This window comes from Clarias gariepinus, chromosome 21 (assembly GCF_024256425.1).
Source record: "Clarias gariepinus isolate MV-2021 ecotype Netherlands chromosome 21, CGAR_prim_01v2, whole genome shotgun sequence".
NCBI lineage: Eukaryota > Metazoa > Chordata > Actinopteri > Siluriformes > Clariidae > Clarias > Clarias gariepinus.
Window position 1 is genome coordinate 458,844 of NC_071120.1, and position 21,931 is coordinate 480,774.

Below are 21,931 nucleotides of genomic sequence, written 5' to 3' on the forward strand. Positions count from 1 at the left end.
CCTTCCTTCCTTGCACTGTTACTGGAACCAGGAGAAGCGAAGGAGTTGCCAGGGGTTGAGCAATGGAGAGTCCTGCTGCGTGCTTTGTAGGAACTCGCTCACCTGCCTTCTTATGACTCTTTTCCTTGTTGTGCTGGGAGTCCACCTTCTGCCAGTAGTCTTTGGAGCTTTTGCAGTCTTTTTCCACCCTAGAACCTATCTTCACCAGCTGTTCCACGGTGTTCACTGTTCCTCTCAGACATCCTGCCACTCTTGGGTTGATGTTGTTCAGGATTCGACCCACTAGTTCTTCCTCGGAGATATCAGGCTTCCACTTCATACAGAGGGCGCGGTAGTCATAGGCGAAGTCTCTAAGGCGTTGACTGGGCTGCTGTACCAGAGACCTTAAGTTTTCTTCCACTTCTGTGAGGTAGTCATCCGGTAAGAAAGCCGCCATAAATGCCTGTTTAAAAGACTTCCAGTCCTTCACCTTGCCTTTCTCTGCCTTCCACCAGCTCAGAGCAGGTCCTCGTAGCACCGTGCTGAGGGTTCCTAGCAGTTCTGGGCTGGGCAGTGGTCTGATCTCCAGATAGTTTTCACACTGTTCGATGAAGTTAAGAACATCCGCTGTCTCTGAAGCGTCGCCAAAGGCTGGAAACTCCAGGCGGATGGGTGGTCGGCCATAAAAGGAAGAAGAAGAGGGTGAAACTGAGGAGGTAAGCTGGGCAGAAGCGTGTGGTTGAACACAAGGAGGAATGTCGTATGTTTCATGACTGCTTATGTGCTTTACCTTTGCCGTAGATGCTGTGATTGCAGTGCTGGGAGAATGTAGAACAGGAGATTGGGAAGATGCAGGGGTGTAGGCCTTTAACCTTTGGATGGTGGGCGTACTTGTAAGCCGTAGATTTTTCATTTGGTTTTCCCAGATTACGTCACGTCGCAGAAAACAGTCAGTGACCGCTCTTTCCAGTTTCTCCAGGGCCTCTTGGCAGTAGCGCTCCAGCCCTTCTAGGCTAGCGTCCACTGCGTCCCGAAAACTGGTTTCCCTGTTCAAACTGCTGTTTACGGATTGTCTAAAATCCTGCTCCAACGTGTTCACTTTGTCAGTAAGCGCCCCCATATCCTCCTTGCATTGATTCAGTTCAGTTTGCAACGTATGCACAACATTAATATCAGACACAACATCATCATCATCATCATTATCATCATCATGTCTGTCAGATATATATAGTGAACTAATCAATGAGGTTATTTCGGCTGTAGGGTTACGGCGTGTAACAAATGCATCATCTACATCCTCCAGCACATTATTAGCTACAGCAAGGTCGGCCTGCACGGCACCACTAGCATTAGCATTAGCAATGTTAGCATCCATTTTGTTCTGCCAAGATACACAAAACCGGAAAATACCCGAAAAAAACGATTCCCCGTACGTACGGGCCACCACTATGTAACACTGGGATTTAATTAAACCACTAGTTACTTTGCTACGGGGTCGAGAATCCAAATACGGGTTTTTAAACAACACTTCCGGTATTGCGCAATCAAGACAGGACAAGTAAAGACGCGACACAATAACTATGTATAAACCAAAACAAAGTGTATTAAACCAAACAAACCAACAAACAAACAAACAAGGTGCACCAAAAAAAAATAAAAAAATAATAAAATAATTAGAACTTTATTAATCCCAGAGGGAAATTGCTCAATTTTCGCATATCCCAATTAGGAAACTGGGGTCAGAGCGCAGGGTCAGCCAGTTTTACAGCGCCCCTGGAGCACATAGGGTTAAGGGCCTTGCTCAAGGGCTCAACAGTGGCAACTTGGCGATGCTGGGGTTCGAACCCCCGACCTTCCGATCAGTAACCCAGTAACCCACAGCCTTAACCGACTGAGCCACCACTGCCCCTAATATAATATATACCAATATATACAAAATATATACAAATAGAAACAATGTGTATGGTGTATGCGGGTGTGTGAGTGCGTGTATGATTGTCCAGAGTTAATGTTATTGCAGTGTGTGAAATGATGCACGGGAGAGATTGGCTCGGCCTCACCGGTATCGATGACAAATCCGGGAGCTCGAGCAACGGAACGAGAGGTGAATTGTGAGTGTCTATGAGGAATAATCCAACCGGGGAAAAGTACTCCTTTAGAATCATCAACCAAACTCTCTCTCAAAAAAAACAGCGCGCTGGGTAAATCTCTCCGTGTTGAGCCACTTGCCGGTTCCGGCTTTATACCGGCACACGTGACCCGACGCCGCTTCCGGGTTCCCTCGCGCTGCGATCGCGCATGCTCGCGAGAGCTTACCGAGTGACCAACACAGTCAATGGGGACAAATAAAACCAGATCGGGCAAATTTACGAGCACAGGTGAGCCGCATTAGCTCCTTAATCCATTTTCCTGTTTGTTTAAAATGCCCTTTTATGTGGCTGCGCTACAAGCTTAATAAAGTCAAGTAATGTGTGAAGGACATAAGAGACTGAATGTTAATTAACTTTCTTCTGCTTAACCCTGACAGCTAGAACTAAGCTTTCTGATCACAAGTAACTCTGGATGGTCTTTCTGTTTCATCAAGTACAGCAGTAAAAGACCTCGGTGTAATTCCTTCAATCAAAGGATGCAGGCTACTTGTTGGTACTGCATATTATAAAAACTACAACTGGAAGGATATATATATATATATATATATATATATTTTTTTTTTTTTTACTAAGCCCTAAAGTTATAGAATAGCTTTCCAATTAATTTTCAGTGGAGTGACTGGTTGCTTACATCACAGTACCCCTCCTGTCTGTGTTACCTTCTGGCTTTGTTTGTAGTCTGTGTGGTATGTTTGTGATGGGTGTAGTGTCTGGGGACTGGATCCACTTTACCATGAAGACGGTCCTGTCCTCGGCTGATGCACACAGCTGTTCTCTGAGGACTCGTGACTGCAGTCACTCGATAGTTCAGGACTGGAATTTCCTACAGTTTTGTACCTAAGACTCCAATAATGAACTGGACTCCACATTAACTTCTTAAAGCACTTAAAGCACTTAACTTAAGAAAAACGCTACAGTCTTTGTAAAATAATTAGATAAGCCTCGCCAAAATAAAAGAAAGTAACTAAAGTTAAAAGCTGCTTCTTGCTTCCTGGGCCCGTGTTCACTAAGCTTCTTAAGCTTAAAATTTGCTCCTAATGATAAAATTCTAAGAAAATTCTTAGAATTATGACATTTTCTTAGAATTTTCCCTTAAATTTAGAACAAAATCATGATAAAGATAAAAATGATTCACAAAATATCCTCGCCCTAAAAACAGCTCCTAAGGTATAAATTGTTAAGAGTAGAGAGAAGGATTTTTAAGAGGCTTAAGAGTTTCTATAGCAGAGGACAAAATGGCGGAAAGAAGAAATATTTTGGAAACTCTCAACATAAAGCTAAAGTAAACAATATTTTTCTTATTCTTTTACTTCCTTCCATCTCTCTTGGATTGTTGGCTACATACCATCCAAAAGTGTAACTTAGACCGTCCTGCAATCATGTAAACTGGTAAAAGCTGAGCCATTTTTTTTCCCATCAACCTGAAATGGATCAGAAGTAATAAAATCAGTATGATAAATAAATGTAAGAACTTAAATATAGTAACTACTGTGTGGAAATCGGTTGCCTCAAAACTAGACACATTTCAACATTTGTCCGTTTTAATTATCGTTAAGATATTTAGCCTATAAAAGAACTTTTGCGTAAAAGCATGTTTTCCTAATTATACAACTTCTTCCATTAATTCTACTATCATATATTTCTATTTTCACCAAGAGTCTTTTTAAGGCCTTTACAGATTTTTTAACCAATCACAGTCCTTGAATTGCTGCGTCATCCCTAACAACGGGGTCGACCACGCCTCCTCATTAAGATAAAGGGTTTTGTACTTTCCTTACTCTGAGAAGTTTCCTAAATTACTTTTAGTCTAAGACTCGTAGCGAGGACTTTTAGGGCTCAGATAGGAGCTCTCTGAGAGAAGGAGTTTTGTGAATACGGGCCCTGATCACTAGGACAGAGACCCAGCGTCATGTACTGTACAATACCCCCATCTAGAGGCTGTTCTGTAGAACTGCAGCATTTTCCTTAATTCCTCTGTTAGAGTGAATGTTTTTTTTATTAGACATTTCTTCAATCCAATCTAAACCTTAATCTGGACACACACACACACACACACACACACACACTGCAGTGCTGCTGAGAATCCCGAGTCTTATTATTAAATGTTTCCTTACATCACACTCATTCTCAGGTTGTTTTTCCAAAATGGCGGCCGGACTCCAGAACATTCTGCGCTCGTGGCGCCTCAAACACATTTAAACCCTCCGCAGTTTAAGAGATGATTTAATAAACTCCACCTTATATCACTTCATTACACTGTAGAACAGAGAAACACACAGAGCGGCGGATAAACACACAATATCAGCTTTATTAGCGGCTGAGACGCTGCTGGGGCGCTGAGACGCAGCTGGGGCGCTGAGACTACATGTCCCATGATTCCTGCGGAAGCCGGAAGTGTCGCTGTGACGTCACGGTGGTGAAGGTTCCTCAGTACAGAGAGATGGTGGAGTTTAGCGGCAGTGTCACGCGCTGAGTGACGCAACTCGTGTTCCAGGTAAAATAAAGTTTATTAACGCGGTGTTTATATCGACATTACGGGGTTATAACCGCTCAGCGCGCGCTGTGTGCCCGGACTTTACCTGATATAATCCACACTCTCATTAACAGCCTCGCGCTTCTTTACAACGCTACACGCACACCGGAAGTGACGTCACACTCCCGCCTCTCCCTCGCTTATTATTAAAGAGATTCTAAATGAAGTGACAGAGCTCGTGCTTCTGTTCAGTGTGATGTCAGTGATGATAATTAGACTGTTGGAAAGTTACTGACTTCTGACTCCATGGAGTTTATTCAGGTTTCTTAATGATGGCTTAAGTAAAGTGTGTGTGTGTGTGTGTGTGTGGGATTGATTGATTATTTGTGATATTTGATGGATGGATTGGTGTACGCCCCTTGCCAGTGGTTAATTAACAATGACTTTTTGTGTGTCACCTCCCAGTGGGCGTGGTTTAGGTGTTGATTGACAGGTGAGTGGGGGCGTGGCAGGATGAGCGGGGTGGCGCTGGGTGTGGACGTGTTGGTGGCGTTGGTGTTGGCGTTGGTGCTGCTGCATCGTTACGGCGACGTGAGGAAACAGCAGCGTGTGGTTCTGCTGGCCACGCTCCTCGCCTGGTTCCTCTGCTTCATCATCGCCTTCACCATCCCTCTCGACGTCAGCACGGTGACTACACCTTCATTATCATCATCATCATAATCATCTCAATCATTCACCTTCATCACCATAAACACCATCATTATCATCATCACCATCATCATAAACACCTTCATCATTATCGTCATCTCTATAAACACCATCATCATAAACACCTTCATCATCATCACCATCATCATAAACACCTTCATCATCGTCATCACCATAAACACCTTTATCATTATCGTCATCTCTATAAACACCATCATTATCATAAACACCTCGTCATCAATTCAATCATCATCTCCATCTTTTTTTGTCATTATCATTACTATAATTATTTGCTAAAATAAACCAATGACATCACAGATACTTTAACATTAAAACACTCTTGTTACAGTAGCACATGGTTTCACTCTGCTCTGTGTGTGTGTGTGTGTGTGTGTAGACCATCTATAATCAGTGTGTGACTGATAACAACCAAGTGGTTACTACAACACCTAGTCACTCCAACCAGACGTCCAACTCTTCAGTGTTTCCCATCCAGAGGTAACAACACACTGTTATTGTGTGTGTGTGTGTCTGTTACACTCTGTTCTTTATTATCTTGTCTAGTCACTGTGTTGTTATATTCTCAAAACAAACACCGGATTTTAATTGGAAGTGTGTGTGTGTTTGTGTGCGTGTGTGTGCAGGTTACCTAAGGTGTGTCACAAACCATGGAGTTACATTCCAGATGGGATTCTGCCAGTGTTCTGGAGAGTGGTGTACTGGACGTCTCAGTTCCTCACATGGTGAGATACACACACACACACACACACACACACACACACACACACACACACACACACACACACACACACTTCCAATTAAAATCTGGTGTTTGTTTTGAGAATGTCTGATGTCTGTGTGTGTTTTCAGGCTTCTGATCCCTTTCATGCAGTCGTACGCTCGTTCTGGAGGATTTTCCATCTCAGGAAAAATAAAAACTGCTTTGATCGAGAACGCCATCTACTACGGCACCTACCTGTTCATCTTCTGCTCTCTGCTCATCTACGTTGCCCTCAGTCCACAGTGGCACCTCTCTTGGTCAGTACCAGACCATCAGATTCAATTCAATTAAATTACATTTTATTTATATAGCGCTTTAACAATGTCATTGTCTCAAAGCAGCTTTACAAAATGGAAAGGAAATGTATGGAAATGTGTATGAGTGAGAAAAAAAATGTGTTTAGATAATAATGAGATTGTGAGATCGTCCCTGATGAGCAAGCCGAAGGCGACGGTGGCAAGGAAAAACTCCCTGAGATGGCTACAGAAAGAAATCTTGAGAGGAACCAGACTTAACAGGGAACCCATCCTCATCTGTGTGATAACAGATAGCAGGGATTATATAACATCATATGTGTTAGGCTGCTGGAAGTCCAATATAACTGAAGTTGTCCTAGCTATCATGAAGTTCAGTTTAGCATAGGGACGAGTCAGTAGATGCAGAGGGCAGATGGGGTCTAAATCATTGGGAGCTCAGGAGCAGCATGTGTAGCTCCAAACCATCATAAAGCAGAATCCAGCTGGAGCTCGTCCTTCTCGGGATGCCTCAGGATCCTCGCGGGGTTGGCCTTTGTCTACTGAAGCTGCTCTACTTAGATCCTAACAGTTCAATCAGATGAATCTTGGCAGTCAGATCTCAACAATTCGATCCCAGCAGTCACCAGGTCCAAGCAGTCAGATCCAAGCAAAAAGATCTCATCAATCAGATTCCCAGCAATGATTATTTATATCACACCAATAAACAGATTTCTTGAACTCCAGTATTTGTTTGGTTCCTCTCAGGTATGACCTGAGGACCATCGGTATCACAGCAGCAAACACCTGGGGCTTATTTCTACTAGTGCTGTTGCTAGGATACGGCCTGGTAGAAATCCCGCGCTCCTGTTGGCTGGCGTCATGCCACGGTCACCTGCTGTCCAAAACCTACTTCAAAGCAGCAAAGCTGATGACGGAAAAAACAGACGCAGAGGAAAACCTGGAGGATGTAATGGAGGTGTGTGTGTGTGTGTGTGTGTGGTTGGATGGATGGAGAGATGGATGGATGGATGGATGGATGAAGGAAAGGAGGAGGAGAAGGTTTAACAGTGTCTGGTGTTGCAGGACGTCAGAGCCGTTAACGAAACCATCAGGTACAACCATCCACTGAGAAAGTGTATCGACACCATCCTGAAGAAGGTCAGCCCCCTCACACACACACACACACACACATATATACACACAAATTCACTGTGCGTCCCTCTTAGTGTCCTGTAGAGTATCAGGAGAGACTGGGGAGAAACATGGATGATTACGAGGACTTTGATGAGAAGAGGAATCCATATCCAAGCAAGAAGAGTCTGGTCAAGCTCCATAAACAGGTAACACACACACACACACACACACATTATTTCATTCAGAGATCTGCATATCAGTCACATCTTAAACTGGACACTGGACCAGAACAGGAAGCCAAACCATAACCATAACTGGAACCATAGCAATGATCAGAAACCAGAATTATAATTTAACCCGGGTTTACAATCAGAACTCAAACAAAACCTTAATCCTTGACCTAAATCTGATCCAGAACCAAAACCAAACCAGACGCAGTGAACCTGACCCATCCCCTCAACCAGAAGAACCAGAATTAGAGCTAACACCAGAACCATACCCAGGACCAGTACTGGACCGAATACAAACCAGAACACAGTCCGGTATTGAAGAACTGAACCAGAATGAGAACCTGAAACAGAATCAGAGCTAAAAATAGAACAAAGAAAGGTAAAAACAAAGAACCACAAATACAACTGCAACACAATCTACACACCAAATCCAAACCTAAAATCCACTGGATCAGAACCACTACAAGAACCAGGAGCAGATTCAGAACTAGTGAATGAGAACAAACCCACAATCAGTTAGAACTAGACAAGCTCAGTGGTTAAGACATTGGACTACGGTTCGGAAGGTCTTAGGTTTAAATCCCACGAGCACCAAGTTGTCCCTGTTGGGCCCCTGAGGGAGGCCCTTAACCCCAAAACTGCTCAGATGTATAAGGAGATTAAAATGTGTGTGATAAGGGCGTCGGCCAAGTGCCGTAATGTAAATGTACTGGATATCAGTGTTGAATCTGTTCTATCTGTGTGTGTGTGTGTGTGTGTGTGTGTGTGTGTCAGGTGATCTACGCAGTACAGAGACACAACCGCACACAGGTACAGTGGCAGATCTTATTAGATGAAGCGTTCCACCTGGAGGATGTGGCTAAAAACGAGATAAGCTCCACCCACCAGTTCGTCCACACCCAGCGCTCCGGCCAATCAGACGGCTGCTTCAGGAGCTACATCTACACACCCGCTGCAGGTTCGTAACACACCGCTGTTAAATAAATACATAAGTCATGCGGAGTATTAAAGGTGGCCACACCCACTGTTCTAATCCCCTCCCCCGGACAGAGTGGTATTGGGAGTGTGTGTTGCGCAGGTGGTGTTACCGTGCGCTGTCCGTGGTGCTGTGTGTGCTGTCGGTGCTGGTGGTCTGGTCTGAATGTACGTTCTTCAGCACGCAGCCCGTCCTGTCCGTCTTCGCCATCTTCATCCAGATCGCCGAGAGGAAGTACAACTACATCTACATAGAGGTACACACACACACACACACACACACACACACCAGGATAACCATTGTGAAGTAGACTCAGGTGAAGTGCTAATGATCGGGGGGGTGGTCAGGGGCGGAGTCAGAACAGGTGTGTGAACCAATCAGGGCCTGAGGACCAGTTTTAAGGGTTGTAATGACTGGTGTGTGTGTGTGTGTGTGTGTGTGTGTGTTAAACAGGTGTCGTGTTTCATCACCATCTTGTACCTGTGTTACTGCGTTTACTCCACGGTGTTCCGCATCAGAGTGTTTAATTATTACTACCTACAACCACATCACCAGACCGACGCCTACAGCCTGCAGTTCAGCGGCATGTACGGGACACATACACACACACACACACACACATAGTACACATATAAACACACACACACACTCTCTCACATACGCACACACATATACACACACATAGACACACACACACATAGTACACATATACACACACACACACACACTCTCTCTCTCACACACGCACACACATATACACACACACATAGACACACTTATACACACACACACACACACTCACACACATACACACTCACACAGGCATATTTATACAGTGAGGTCAATAAGTATTTGATCCCCTGTGAATTTGTAAGTTCTCTTACTTAGAAATCATGGAGGGTCTACACTTTTCAGCAGAGGTGTATTTCCACTGTGAGAGACATTGTATGATTTTTTAACTATTTATTTGTGAATTACTGTGTCAAATAAGTATTCATTCATTTGCTTATCAGCCAGATTTCTGACCCTTAAAGACCTGTTATTTTGCCTTTAAATAGTCCAGCTACACTCTGCTGATGATTCTAAATTAGTAGCACCTGTTTAAGGTCGTTATCTGTCATAAAGACACCAGTGCACCCCACATTCAGCCAAAGTCTAAGTAGATCCATGGGGTATCAATGATGCTCAGAATGGTGAAGAATCAGCCCAGAACTACACGGGAGGAGCTGGTCAATGCCGTGAAGAGAGCTGGGACCATCAGTGTTACACTACAGTGCTACTATCAGTGATACACTAAGACGTCATGGTTTAAAATCCCGCATCACACGGAAGGTTCCCCTGCTTAAGTCAGCCCATGTCCAGGCCCGTCTGAAGTTTGCCAGGGACCATCTGGATGATCCAGAGGAGTCATGGGAGACAGTCCTGTGGTCAGATGAGACCAAAGTACAACTTTTTATTCCTTACTCCATTCGCCGTGTTTGGAGGAAGAAGAATGATGAGTATCATCCCAATAATACCATACCTACAGTGAAGCATGGGGCTGGAAGCATCATGCTCTGGGGGTGTTTATCTGCACAGGGGACAGGACGACTGCACTGTATTGAGGAGAGGATGAACGGGGCCATGTATTGTGACATATTGGGCAAAAACCTCCCCTCAGTCAGATCATTAAAGATGGGTCGTGGCTGCGTCTTCCAACAGGACAATGACCCAAAGCACACAGCCAGGAAAACCAAGGAGTGACTCCGTAAGAAGCATATGGACTAAAAGCAAAAAGACAGGTCTATAAGGGTCAGAATTCTGGCTGATAAACAAGTGATCAAATACTTATTTGACTCAGTAGTTCACAGAAAAATTGTTAAAAAAAAATCATACAATGTAATGTCCGGATTTTTCTTTTTAGATTCCGTCTCTCACAGTGGAAATGCACCTACGCTGAAAAGTGTAGACCCTCCATGATTTCTAAGTAAGAAAACTTGCACAATCACAGGGGGATCAAATACTTATTGACCTCACTGTATATATACAGACAAACACACACATATATACACACACACTCTGACACTCACACACATATACACACACTCACGCACACTCCTATACACTTACACACACATCACTCACTCACTCACTCACACACTCACAGTCCTATATACACACTCACGCACACTTCTATACACACACGCACACAATACCCGTCAAAGAACAAAAATCTTATTTAGGATTACCTCGTGTGGTGTTTGATCTGTGTGTGTGTGTGTGTGTGCGTGTGAGCGTAGGTTGTTTTGTCGCCTCACACCTCCACTGTGTTTGAATTTTCTGGGTGTGATTCATATGGACTCCACCATCTCACACCAGGACCGACAACAGACATCATACACATCGGTGAGTCTGTCTCACACACACACATACACACACACACACACACACACACACACACACACAGAGAACAGTTAAACATGCACTCCTTCCCTCTGTCTGTTTCAGATCATGGGATCGATGCGGGTTTTGTCCTTTATTGCTAACGGGTTTTATATTTATTACCCCATGCTCATCGTGCTGCTCTGCATCGCCACCTACTTCAGGTAACACACACACACACACACACACACACACACACACACACACCACATAACTAATGGGTAAACTTACTGGTGTATTCAGCCACTAAACTCCATGACAACCACTGTCTGTTCATTTACCTGATTCTGATTCAGTGGACATAAATCAAATTAATCAAATTACAGAATTAGTTTCACTGACTCGTTCTTCAGGCCTCATGTCAGTGAGATGTTTCAGTTTACATTTCGGCATTTCTCAGACTCTCTCATCTTATAAAAGTGCTTTAAAGTTTGTGTCACTGGACAGATCGTTAAACTGGTTACTAACTATAAGCACCATCAGTCACACGCTGTTGGGAAGGTCTTTTTATCTTGATGCTGATTTAAACACTGAGGGTATTAAATAATCTCTCTCTCTCTCTCTCTCTCTCCCTCCCTCTCTCCCTCCCTCCCTGTTCAGTGCTAAAGGCCTTTTTTGGAAGGAAAATTAACAAAAAATTGATAAAGGAATTATAAAACTTTAATTACATCATAAATGACTCTCTCTCTCAAGAACCAAAAGTGTTTTAATGGTGTGACAAATATTTACATTCGTAATAGTAATGGGAAGTTTGACTCATTTTAGTGACTCGGTTCTTTGAATCTCGTTCATCAAAATGAACGAATCTTTTTACGAAAGATAAAAAGAAACGAGTCATTTAGTTTGTTTCTTACTTTTTATCAAAAATAAAATGAAATGTTACAGTTTCAATAATCAGACCCACCCGGGTTACTCTCTGAGATACTCGTTCTTCTGAGTCACGTTAAAGACTCATTCAAAAAGAACGTATCGTTCCTGATCGACCCAACACTAATTCATATTGCCAAAGCTTAGAAATAAGTTACAAAAAAATAACAGGAGTAGACAGAAGAAAAACACAACAGAATAGTATAAAAAGAGTAAAAGTAAGTAAATGTATATAAAATAAAAGAGTATAGAGATTTAGGTAAGGATAAGGTGACTCATAAACATTATAAAAAAAAAAAAAGCATATACTAATACACTACTCCCAATAAGTTCGGAATATTGTGAGAGACATACGGTGTTTGTTTCACTTCAGACAGGTTTGGGACAGGGAGGTGATTGTATTGGGGTGATAGACACCTCATTTTGTGTTTTCCATGTAATGGTCTCATTGTGTACAGGTGTGCCTTATACTGGGCCCAATCCCAAAAGACAGCCTTTTTTAATGTGGCATCAATTTGAACATTCTGTGGGTATAAAAAGCTGGTATCGTCAGTAAGTCATTCCAAGTTCATCCTTCAATCAGCCATGAACACACGACGTCACTTAACGGACAAGCGGCGCCACCTGGCCATGGCAAATGGTGGAAACACCCCGTTGCTGACATTGTGAATCTTTCTTATTTGGGGCTATCCCTGTTATTGTCTACATTTTTTGGGTAATAAATATTAAACTCATGAAAATTGTGTTTCTATTCATACATTATTAGTAATATCAAAGGGAACTTTTACTTATTTCATTCAGATTCAAAAGAAATAGGAAAAGCACTCATGTAAATAACAATATCCCTAACTTATTGTTATAAGTTTTAATGTCTTTGCTAATTTGGTGAATTTTGTTTGATTATAAGTTATGTTAGCGTGTAACGGCTGTGTGTTGGTGTGTGACGGCTGTGTGTTGGTGTGTGACGGCTGTGTGTTGGTGTGTGATGGCTGTGTGTTGGTGTGTGATGGCTGTGTGTTGGTGTGTGACGGCTGTGTGTTGTGGCAGTGAATTTTTTGGTACTGTAGAGCTTTACAATGCTATATAATCTCTCTTTCCGTCTCTCTGTCTCTCTATGTCTCTGTGTCTCTCTCTCAGTTTGGGAACGAGGTGTCTGAACCTGTTGGGTTTTCAGCAGTTTATGGGTGACAGTGATTTGACCTCTGACCTCGTGGATGAAGGGAAAGAACTTATTCGCAGAGGTACTTAGAAACAACATTCCTGCGTCTCTCACACTCCTCCACTCCTTCTGTCCTTCATGCTGCTTCTTTCTATCGCTACATCACATGACTTTCTGTTTTATCTTTCAGAGAGGAGAAAGAGACAAAGAGCAGAGGACTCTGAGAACAGAAGAAGGGTACGACACACACAAACAGTGTCTGAGTCTGAGCATGTAGTCGGGTGAACATGTGATTGTGTGTGTGTGTGTTTTAGGAGTGGAGAGAGAAGTATGTACCCAGGAGTCGGAGTGCGTACTCAGAGATCAGGGAGGGTGAGAGTCCTAGCAGACGAGGTCAGTATATAAACACACACACGCACACACTCTAGTTACTGCAGTATGGTTATTTACATTTACATTTAGGCATTTGGCAGACGCTCTTATCCAGAGCGACTTACAAAAAGTGCTTTAATGTTTACAACATTATTTACCCCAGAACAACATTATTAACAACATTATTAACCCCAGAACATCACAGTTTGTTTAACTGTGTTTAACAAGGTCTTACTGTTAACTGTGTTTAACAAGGTCTTACCCATACTTACTGATAACTGTGTTTAACAAGGTCTTACCCATACTGTGTGTGTGTGTGTGTGTGTGTAGGACAGAGTGATCGGACTGAGCTCCTGCAGGATGTCGAAGCGCTGGATTTTAACGGAGATGTCGATACACAGGAAGTGGAGAACAGAAAGTGTGTTTGAGCCACACACACGCGCGCGAACATACACACACACACACACACACACACACACACACACGCACACACACACACTAACCTGCATAACTCTGCTGCAAGAGAACGAGTGATGTACCCCATGTTCTATCACACACACACACACACACGACACAGTGTGTAAATGACTGACACTTTTACTTACGGAGTAACGGCTACACCACACCATCACATCTCAATCTCAGGCCGTGTTCACACGTAGCCGGGAGTTTTTAAAAACTGAGATTTGTCTATTTTTTTTTTGTTTGTTTGTTTACTTCTGTCCACACGACCCAGGTGTTAAAAATATCTTTGTCCACATGAAAATGCAAAACACCCTGTTAAGTTCTTCCAGGAGCGTCCCTAATCAACAGGGGGCCAATAAGAAGCCTCAACAAAACGTCATTACCGGTTCCACTATATCACTAGCAGCTGTGAGCTTCGTAGTTCATCCAAAATCATCACCCTGGAAGGAATTTTCCAAAAGCTTCATTTTTAATGACTAATACTGCATTTTCCATCTGGATGAAAGGAAAAAAAAACACAAAGAAAAATCAGTTTTTAAAAATACCCAGCTACACGTGGACACGGCCTCACACTAACCCTCGTGTGTCTATGAAGAGTGTGTGTGGGTTTATCATATTAAACTGGATCACTACCTAATTCTGATCTCACTAAATACTATGTTCATCTCTGTGTCTCTGTAGGTACGGTTATCTCTCCACCCCAGGGTCTCGCGCTCGCATCTTCGACGACGTGTGAAAAAGTCTGAGGGATCGTAGACTACCATATTGCACTACTTCACTTTCTGAAGAGACATTGTGTGTGTGTGTGTGTGAGGGGTAGCTAATGCAGAAGTATAAAATAAGCAGTTATTACATGACAGTGAGAATGGGAAATATTTAGCTTGTGTGTGTATGTGTGTGTGTGTGTACCATCTTCTGTCTGTTTACACTAGACTTGACAAGCTAATATGCTAACAGAGTGTTGAGCGCTCAGGTACCTGTTGTGTAAAAAAAGTCTCACACAGATGACAGCTCTGTACAGTAAACCTGGAGTGTTTATCTTTTACACACTGTGACTTTACACACCTGTTTAAACACTTTCACTCTGACTGACATCATCATCTCACTGGAACATTACATTTGACATGTTGTTGTATTTGCACTTTTTGAAATACCTCAAATAAACAGTTTCAGGTGCTGTGTGTTTTAATCCTCACACTCTAAAGGCAACTTTATTACCGCGCGCACACACACACACACACACACACACACAAATATGCATGCAGAATAATAATAATAATAATAATAATAATTCATCGGTTATCCTGTCATGAAATTGTTGTGTTTACTAAATGTTCGTAAGTTTAAAAAAAAAAAAAAAGCCCGGGAAAATAAAGTCATGAAAAGTAGGCGGAAACCCGTCCACTCTGGCAACCCCACTTTTCAGACGTTTCCACACAGGAAAAGGGAGGGGCAGCCAATCAGCGCGCAGTATTTTTTCCCGCTCTAAAGAGGCGGTTTGAGCGCGAGCTCCGTTTCTCCGCAGTAGTCTGAGGTAAATAAACTCCTGAGGCGCTTCATCATCGGGGGTGAGAGAGGAAATAATATATTACATTAATGTTTACTGTAACTCACTGTGGAGCCGAGTTTATCAGCTCATGACGGAGAAACAACTGGTGTAACTGTTAGCTGAGAGTCTTCTTAAGAAAAGATTGTAAAATTAATAAGATGATAAGCATAATTAGTTAGCAGTGTTAACTTAGCACAGCTTGTTAGCCCAATGATGAGTATTAAAGTTAATGTAGATTAGACATGAGTGTGCACAGAGTGATTTATTAAAGTAAAAGGTTTTAATTCTTAACCTCTTCCTGTATGAGCATTTTAGAGTTAAATATTAGAGATTATTACTTAAAATAAGAAGGAATTTGAAACTGGTGGGTTTTGGATGATTTTACCTGCCTGTTTTGTGTGTGTGTAATTAAAGTGAAGTGTAGAGATGTGAATGATTGAGAGGCAGTGAGGAAATAAGGACAGATACAGGACGCAGTGGCAGTGAGATCTTTACTGAGTTTACTAAAACAATCTGTAAGATGAGTTAAAGGTTCAGTCAGTAAACAGGAGGTCGGACCTGAACCAGGACCAGACAGAGGATTAGACAGAACCGACACTCACAGCGAGGGAAAACACCAGGAACCAGAATCACAGCTACAGGTCCAAAGGGTCACTTACACTTCTACAGGAGTCTGAGAGTTTACCACACACACACTGTACACAGACAGAGGAGTGCCAATTAGTAATATATCTGTGCGTGTGTGAGTGAGGGAGAGAGAGAGAATAAAAAGGAGAAGTGCTATGTGTGTGTAATTCGAACTCAGGGGAGTGTGTTCCTGCTGGTATAGTGTTGTGCTGGGAGTTGTAGTTTGTGGCGGCCATGTTTGTAGTTTGCTGTGAATACTGGGAACTGTAGGTCTGTGGTTAGATCCAGCTGGTAAGATTACATGTATTATATCAGTATTTTATTTTTTTATTTTATTTATTTATATTAATTTATTTTATTTATAAGTTTAGTTCAGGTGGCATGTGTGATGTGGAAGGGATTGGGTCTAATAAACAGGTGGTGGGTTTCGAGGACCAGATGATGTACTGAATCTGATCAGTTTTCTGCTAAGCGAGGGGGGGCATGGTTATGAAGTTCTTCTGTAGGTGGTGGAATGGGTGCAAATCTAACAGGTAGGACAGTCCTCTGAGGTGCTCTGTGACCACCAGACAGGGAATTCCCCAACCTTACAAACTGGGCCTATCTGACAGTCAGCTATCCAGGACAAGATTAATGTGCTGACACCCATCCAGAGCAGTTTCTCACTTAGTAGGTATGGTTGTATTGTATTAAAAGGCCAAAGTCTTGGAACAGGAGTTGCTTGCTGTACTGTCTTAGAAGGATAAACATAAAATGATAAAAAATAAAATGACTCAATGCAACAACACCTATAGGTTGTAACAAACGTGACTTATTAAACTAAAATTGCTTTGAACAATGGTAAACTTTAATGTCAACAGTCAATAACTCATACTGGTAAAAGGATGAACAAACTGGTCCAGAAAACAGCACTTTCAGATAAATCTCCAAGAGAAGATCTATTTTAGCATCAGCATTAAGGTACCTTATTGCCAGTCCTGCCTACTAATAGATACATGGGCCTTCCCTACATTTAATGCAGAACCCACCACAGGCTAGTTAATGTTATCATGAACAGTCAACATGCAGGTGAATTTCTGTCCATTAGGGAGATTTGAGTGGATGTCAATTAACAGGATGTGAGAACAGGCTAACGTCTCTTTTTATATTTATACAGGGTCAGGGGTAGCTCAGTGGTTAAGGCATTGGACTACGGTTCGTAAGATCCCAGGTTCAAACCCCACAACCACCAAGTTGCCACTGTTGGGCCCTTAAGCAAGGCCCTTAACCCTCAACTGCTCAGATGTATAATGAGATAAAAATGTAAGTTGCTCTGGATAAGAGCGTCTGCCAAATGCCTAAATGTAAATATTTATTTGAATCTGAACATCTCTGCACATGGCCTCTAGGACTTTCTTCTATCATGTTTTCAGGTGATCAGTATTGTAGCCGGTTGTAGCTGTGGCATTAAACTCATCCAGTCCATATAGTGTTCTCATCCAGATTTACTTTTTACTTACTGCCATGTTTCCTAACTTATTTCATAATTTCTAACTCCATAATCACATCTCTGATCCAAAGAACTGTCCTGTATTTTTTAGATGCAGATCTGACTCCGTGGTTGTACTCAGTCTATGCAGATTAGACTTTGTGTGACTTTCTATTCATCACATTTTTCTGTGCTGGCACACGGCACTGTGAACGTCCTCCAGTCCCTCTGCACAGAGACACAAATTGCAACTTCAGGAAAAGGTAAATCTCTGCTTCTGGGAGTTTTATCTTCCTGCCCTCATCATGAGCAGCTGATGAGAAATCACAAATCATGAGAACTGAGCAGTGAGGTGTATCACATGACCATATCACCTGGTTTAGAATTCCAGATCAAAATCACAAGTCATTCATTACAGAAGAGTTTTCTACAATGACAACACCAAAATGCTAATGCTAACTAGTTAAGAGGAGATGAAGTAAACCTGTAATCAGCAGTCTATGACACTGAGATGTTTTTTTTTTTTCTCAGTTTGTGTATAAATCAGTTAAAGGGATCTAACAGCAGTTGTTTGTCAGGACCACACTTAACTTCCACAGAGTTGATCATGGTTCTTGGTTCAGATGTCACTTGCTGCAGTGTCATGATGGTGAAATGTCATGTACATGGATAGAAAATGAATTATCATCTGTAACTGTGTTGCAATGTTTAATCTAAACTTGGTCATATTTTCCAGGATGTCACACAGCTGTAAAAAGGAAGGAGAGAAGAGTGGATTGGACACAGAATCCACTCAGACAGTCAGTTACTCAAATTATATATTAAATAATTATTGATTGTTCATTATTTAATACAGTGGTCTCCAACCGATTTTATGCAAAGCAGTTTTTTACGGACCTGCCATCACACGCTCGTAACAAAGCATAATAAAGTGCATAACATATACAACATACCGTAACACAGAATCAGTGTAAGCTCTGAGCTTGTTTCACTGTGACGATGGTCCCATCTAGGAGTGATCAGGGACAGTGATGTTCAGTCTGCTCAGGAATTTCATTGTTGTTGCTGTTACTGCAGACAACCACATCTCACAAAGATAGGCCATGGGAAATGGAAGCAGGATTTTTAGTGCTTTTTTGGTGATTTCAAGTTAGAGACTGTTCCACACCTGTCTTAAGAACTCCACCTTATTGTCAGTCCTGCCTACTAATAGATAGATGGGTCTTGGCCAACATTCAATACCTCCCACAACATGAGCTCATTTACGTTATCATGAATAGTCAACATGCAGATGAAATTCTCTTCGACTGATTTTAATCCAGAACGTCAGTAGTGTTGAAGTTGCTTCAAACACACTTTTAAGGCCACATTTATTATACTTGGAGCACACATGTGAATCACATGATGCGATGTGCAGACGGAAGCAAATGGGAGACGATCTGATCATTTTTCAAAATAAATCATTCTGCAGACTCTGGTAGTCAACAAATATGGAAATAAAGTCAAATATATATTTTTAAATCTTTCTGTGCGTCTGTACCTAATCATCCATGGCCTGGTCCTGGTGCATGGCCCGGTGGTTGGGGACCACTGATTTAATAGTTTTCTTTATAATTTACAGTTTTTCACTTATCTAAGTGTTGTTTTCACAGAAAACAGAAAGTCATGGACACACCTTGAGGTTCATCTACAAGTGTGAGACATATACATTAACCTGTAATGCTCCTATGACCGTCCAAGAGAGACTTCAAAAAGACTCCTCATTTAGAGCCATCTGTAAGAAGGAACCAAACAAAGAAGTGATCATTCGGAGAGAGGAAATGCCCAGAGCTGCTGTGGCACCACATTTTCCCTGCAGTCTGCTCAATGAGAACGAGCGTCTGGACATCAGCTTCATCAGATCAGATGGAAACAGTGGCACAGTGAATACACAGAAACTCACTCCTCTCTCACCTAAAAAATTGCTTTGTTTCTATATTAAGACCAGGGGAGACAAAAATATCCGTGTGGTAATGAAAAACAGCGAATTAAATAAAAAAAATGTGGATTATGTGTGTGTATATGCAGAGAAAGGGGAAAAAGTGAAAAGTGCTCTGATGCGCGATGGGCGGTTTCATAATGTGATCTTCAGTAAAGGTGCATTCACTAATGAGGAAACCAGTGAAAAAGCTAATTTTTCTACTCTTGTTGATCATCTGGATGGAAAGCTGTTTCAGATCATCGTCGCTCCTCATCGGAAAGACAGCCAGGATTCGAGTCAGGAGATGAGTCAGGAAGCTGAAACAGTGAAGCAGGAACAAAGTGAAGATACTGAAACTCTTCAGGAAAACCCCAACCAAGAGTCCACTAGTGCTGATAATCAGCAGAGGAAAAGGAAACAGAAGGAAACAGAGATGAGACATGAAGAAAAGAAGTCTAGAAAATGCCTAGAAACAAAAGTAATCCCAAACCCACAGGAGATTCTGAACCTTCTGAGAAAACAGCACAGTGATTTGTTGAAGACTCTGAAAGAACGAAGTAGCCTGAAGAATAATGAGGAAGTGAAGGAGTTCCTCAGAGTGGAGTTCTCTAAAAGTGTTCAGAGCTTTTCAGAGGTGAAAAGGGTTAAACAGTTGATGGAATTGTCCGACTCCGTCTGCCAGATCTACACTGAGCGTTTACTTGGAACAGGATTTCTACTTTTTAAGAGATTTGTCCTCACCAACGCACATGTGGTTGGTGAATATGATACTTTTCAACGAAAACTGAATCAAAAGGTTACAGCTGTATTTGGTTATGAAGAACGCTTCACTGAGAACTCTTTAGCGATACCAGTGAAGGAGAACTATGTTGCTTTATTCCATGGAACAGGTAACATGGGAAACAATCTGGACTTTGCTTTGCTGGAACTGAGCACTGATGTAGAACTTCCAGTAGGTCTTCCTGAATTGCTGAGGCGCTATAGCACTCCACCCCCTGAGGGTGGTGTCTGCGTAATTGGACACCCAAAGGGCGAAGTCAAACAAATGGACCCCTGTTTTATTATAGCAAAGAAGGACATTCCACTAGTAGCAGTAGAGAAATACTATGCAGATAATCCAATCCTACAAAAACTTAATTTCATAAAGGATCAGTGCTTGGCTAAGGATTACGAAAAATGTTATTGTCAGATCATTTATCATTCCTGTTTCTTCGGTGGATCATCTGGCTCACCGGTGTTTGATGAAAACTGCAAATTGATTGGCATTCACACTGGTGGATATAAACCTAAGGGGAGTGTAGAAAAGCAAACCCCCACTGTGATAGAATACGCTCAGCCAATGTTCCCTATTCTGGAGCAGATCCTAATACAGTGTGAAAATCATGGAGCTGCTGATGTCCAATATCTTAAGCAAGCAATCCAAAAAATTTTTAATCCTGAAACTGACGATTCTGTGATGGATTGGGAAGCCGTCAAGAGTGGACCCTCCCCTGTGCTCTAAGAATTTCCCTCCTGGATACATGTAACGAGAGAGAAAAGATCAGATTAAGTTTAAATGCAGAATAATTACCTACTGAATGGATTATTAAGTCTATAGCTTCAGTAGTTTCTGAGTTTTGCCTGATTAATTATGGAAGCAGAATTATTTGGGTCACCCTGTGTATTCAATTCAATTCAATTCAATTTTATTTGTATAGCGCTTTTAGCAATTTTCATTGCCGCAAAGCAGCTTTACATAGTCAAAAGAATTATTTAGGTTTGTATGAAATGTGAATTTGTATGAATCAAAATGGTCAGTTTGTCCCTGGTGAGCAAGCCGAGGGCGACAGTGGCAAGGAAAAACTCCCTGAGATGGTAAGAGGAAGAAACCTTGAGAGGAACCAGACTCAACAGGGAACCCATCCTCATTTGGGTGAAACAAAAAGCAGTAAATGATCTGCATATATACAGTGTGTAGGGTGGGAGGCAGTTCAGCTAAAATAGCTGATGTTAATTGATGTTAATATGGAGTCCAGGTAGTTATTGAAGACCCAGGTAGACTTGTAAGAAGTTCCAGTCATGAACTATCGAACTGTCAAGTCCCCAGAGAAACAGTTGCCAACACCAGTCAAGGCCAGAACCATTTTCTAGGTAGAGAGAATCATTCCCAGACACCAGACGCATCCCAGAGAGACCCACGGGGCATCCATGTGACGAGATCTTCAGCCAGAAGCGGGGCACCAGGATGGGTCAGACAGGTCCGGAGGGCAGAGGGAGTCTGGATCACTGGCAGCTCAGGAACGACATGTGTAGCTCGACAGAGAGAGAGAGAAAGAGTGAAAGGGGGGGACAGGAGGAGAGAGGAAAAAGAAAGAGGGGGGGAAAGAGAAGAAGAGG

At 42.3% G+C, this 21,931-nt stretch overlaps 2 protein-coding genes across 5 annotated transcripts in view; both read left to right on the forward strand.

Annotated features, from left to right (window-relative positions):
- LOC128509285 (serine protease FAM111A-like) overlaps positions 1-21,226 on the forward strand; it is a 107,380-nt gene extending 86,154 nt beyond the window's left edge. Inside the window, exons 1-4 of one of the 3 annotated variants that reach the window (XM_053480940.1) lie at positions 15,493-15,519; positions 17,708-17,858; positions 18,332-18,395; positions 19,248-21,226. In XM_053480940.1, coding sequence (XP_053336915.1) covers positions 18,333-18,395; positions 19,248-21,056 — 1,872 coding nt within the window. In that variant the 5' untranslated portion in view covers positions 15,493-15,519; positions 17,708-17,858; position 18,332 and the 3' untranslated portion in view covers positions 21,057-21,226. Of the gene's footprint in view, positions 1-15,492; positions 15,520-17,008; positions 17,430-17,707; positions 17,859-18,331; positions 18,396-19,247 lie in introns of those variants that run through there. The other 2 variants (XM_053480938.1, XM_053480941.1) reach the window with 2 other exon arrangements.
- On the forward strand, positions 4,525-14,840 carry lmbrd2a (LMBR1 domain containing 2a). 2 transcript variants are annotated; one of them, XM_053480936.1, is made up of 18 exons: positions 4,525-4,623; positions 5,068-5,289; positions 5,708-5,808; positions 5,955-6,053; positions 6,181-6,348; positions 7,093-7,303; positions 7,411-7,485; positions 7,554-7,667; positions 8,466-8,649; positions 8,742-8,923; positions 9,121-9,254; positions 10,947-11,052; positions 11,155-11,252; positions 13,093-13,196; positions 13,305-13,351; positions 13,429-13,507; positions 13,817-13,904; positions 14,633-14,840. In XM_053480936.1, exons 2-18 carry the CDS (start codon positions 5,116-5,118, stop codon positions 14,685-14,687), a joined length of 2,019 nt encoding a protein of 672 aa, XP_053336911.1. In that variant the 5' UTR covers positions 4,525-4,623; positions 5,068-5,115; the 3' UTR covers positions 14,688-14,840. The 2 variants fall into 2 exon arrangements, with proteins under 2 accessions (XP_053336911.1, XP_053336912.1); XM_053480937.1 differs by having other exon boundaries at positions 13,429-13,486.
- Positions 21,227-21,931: the final 705 nt, after the last annotated feature.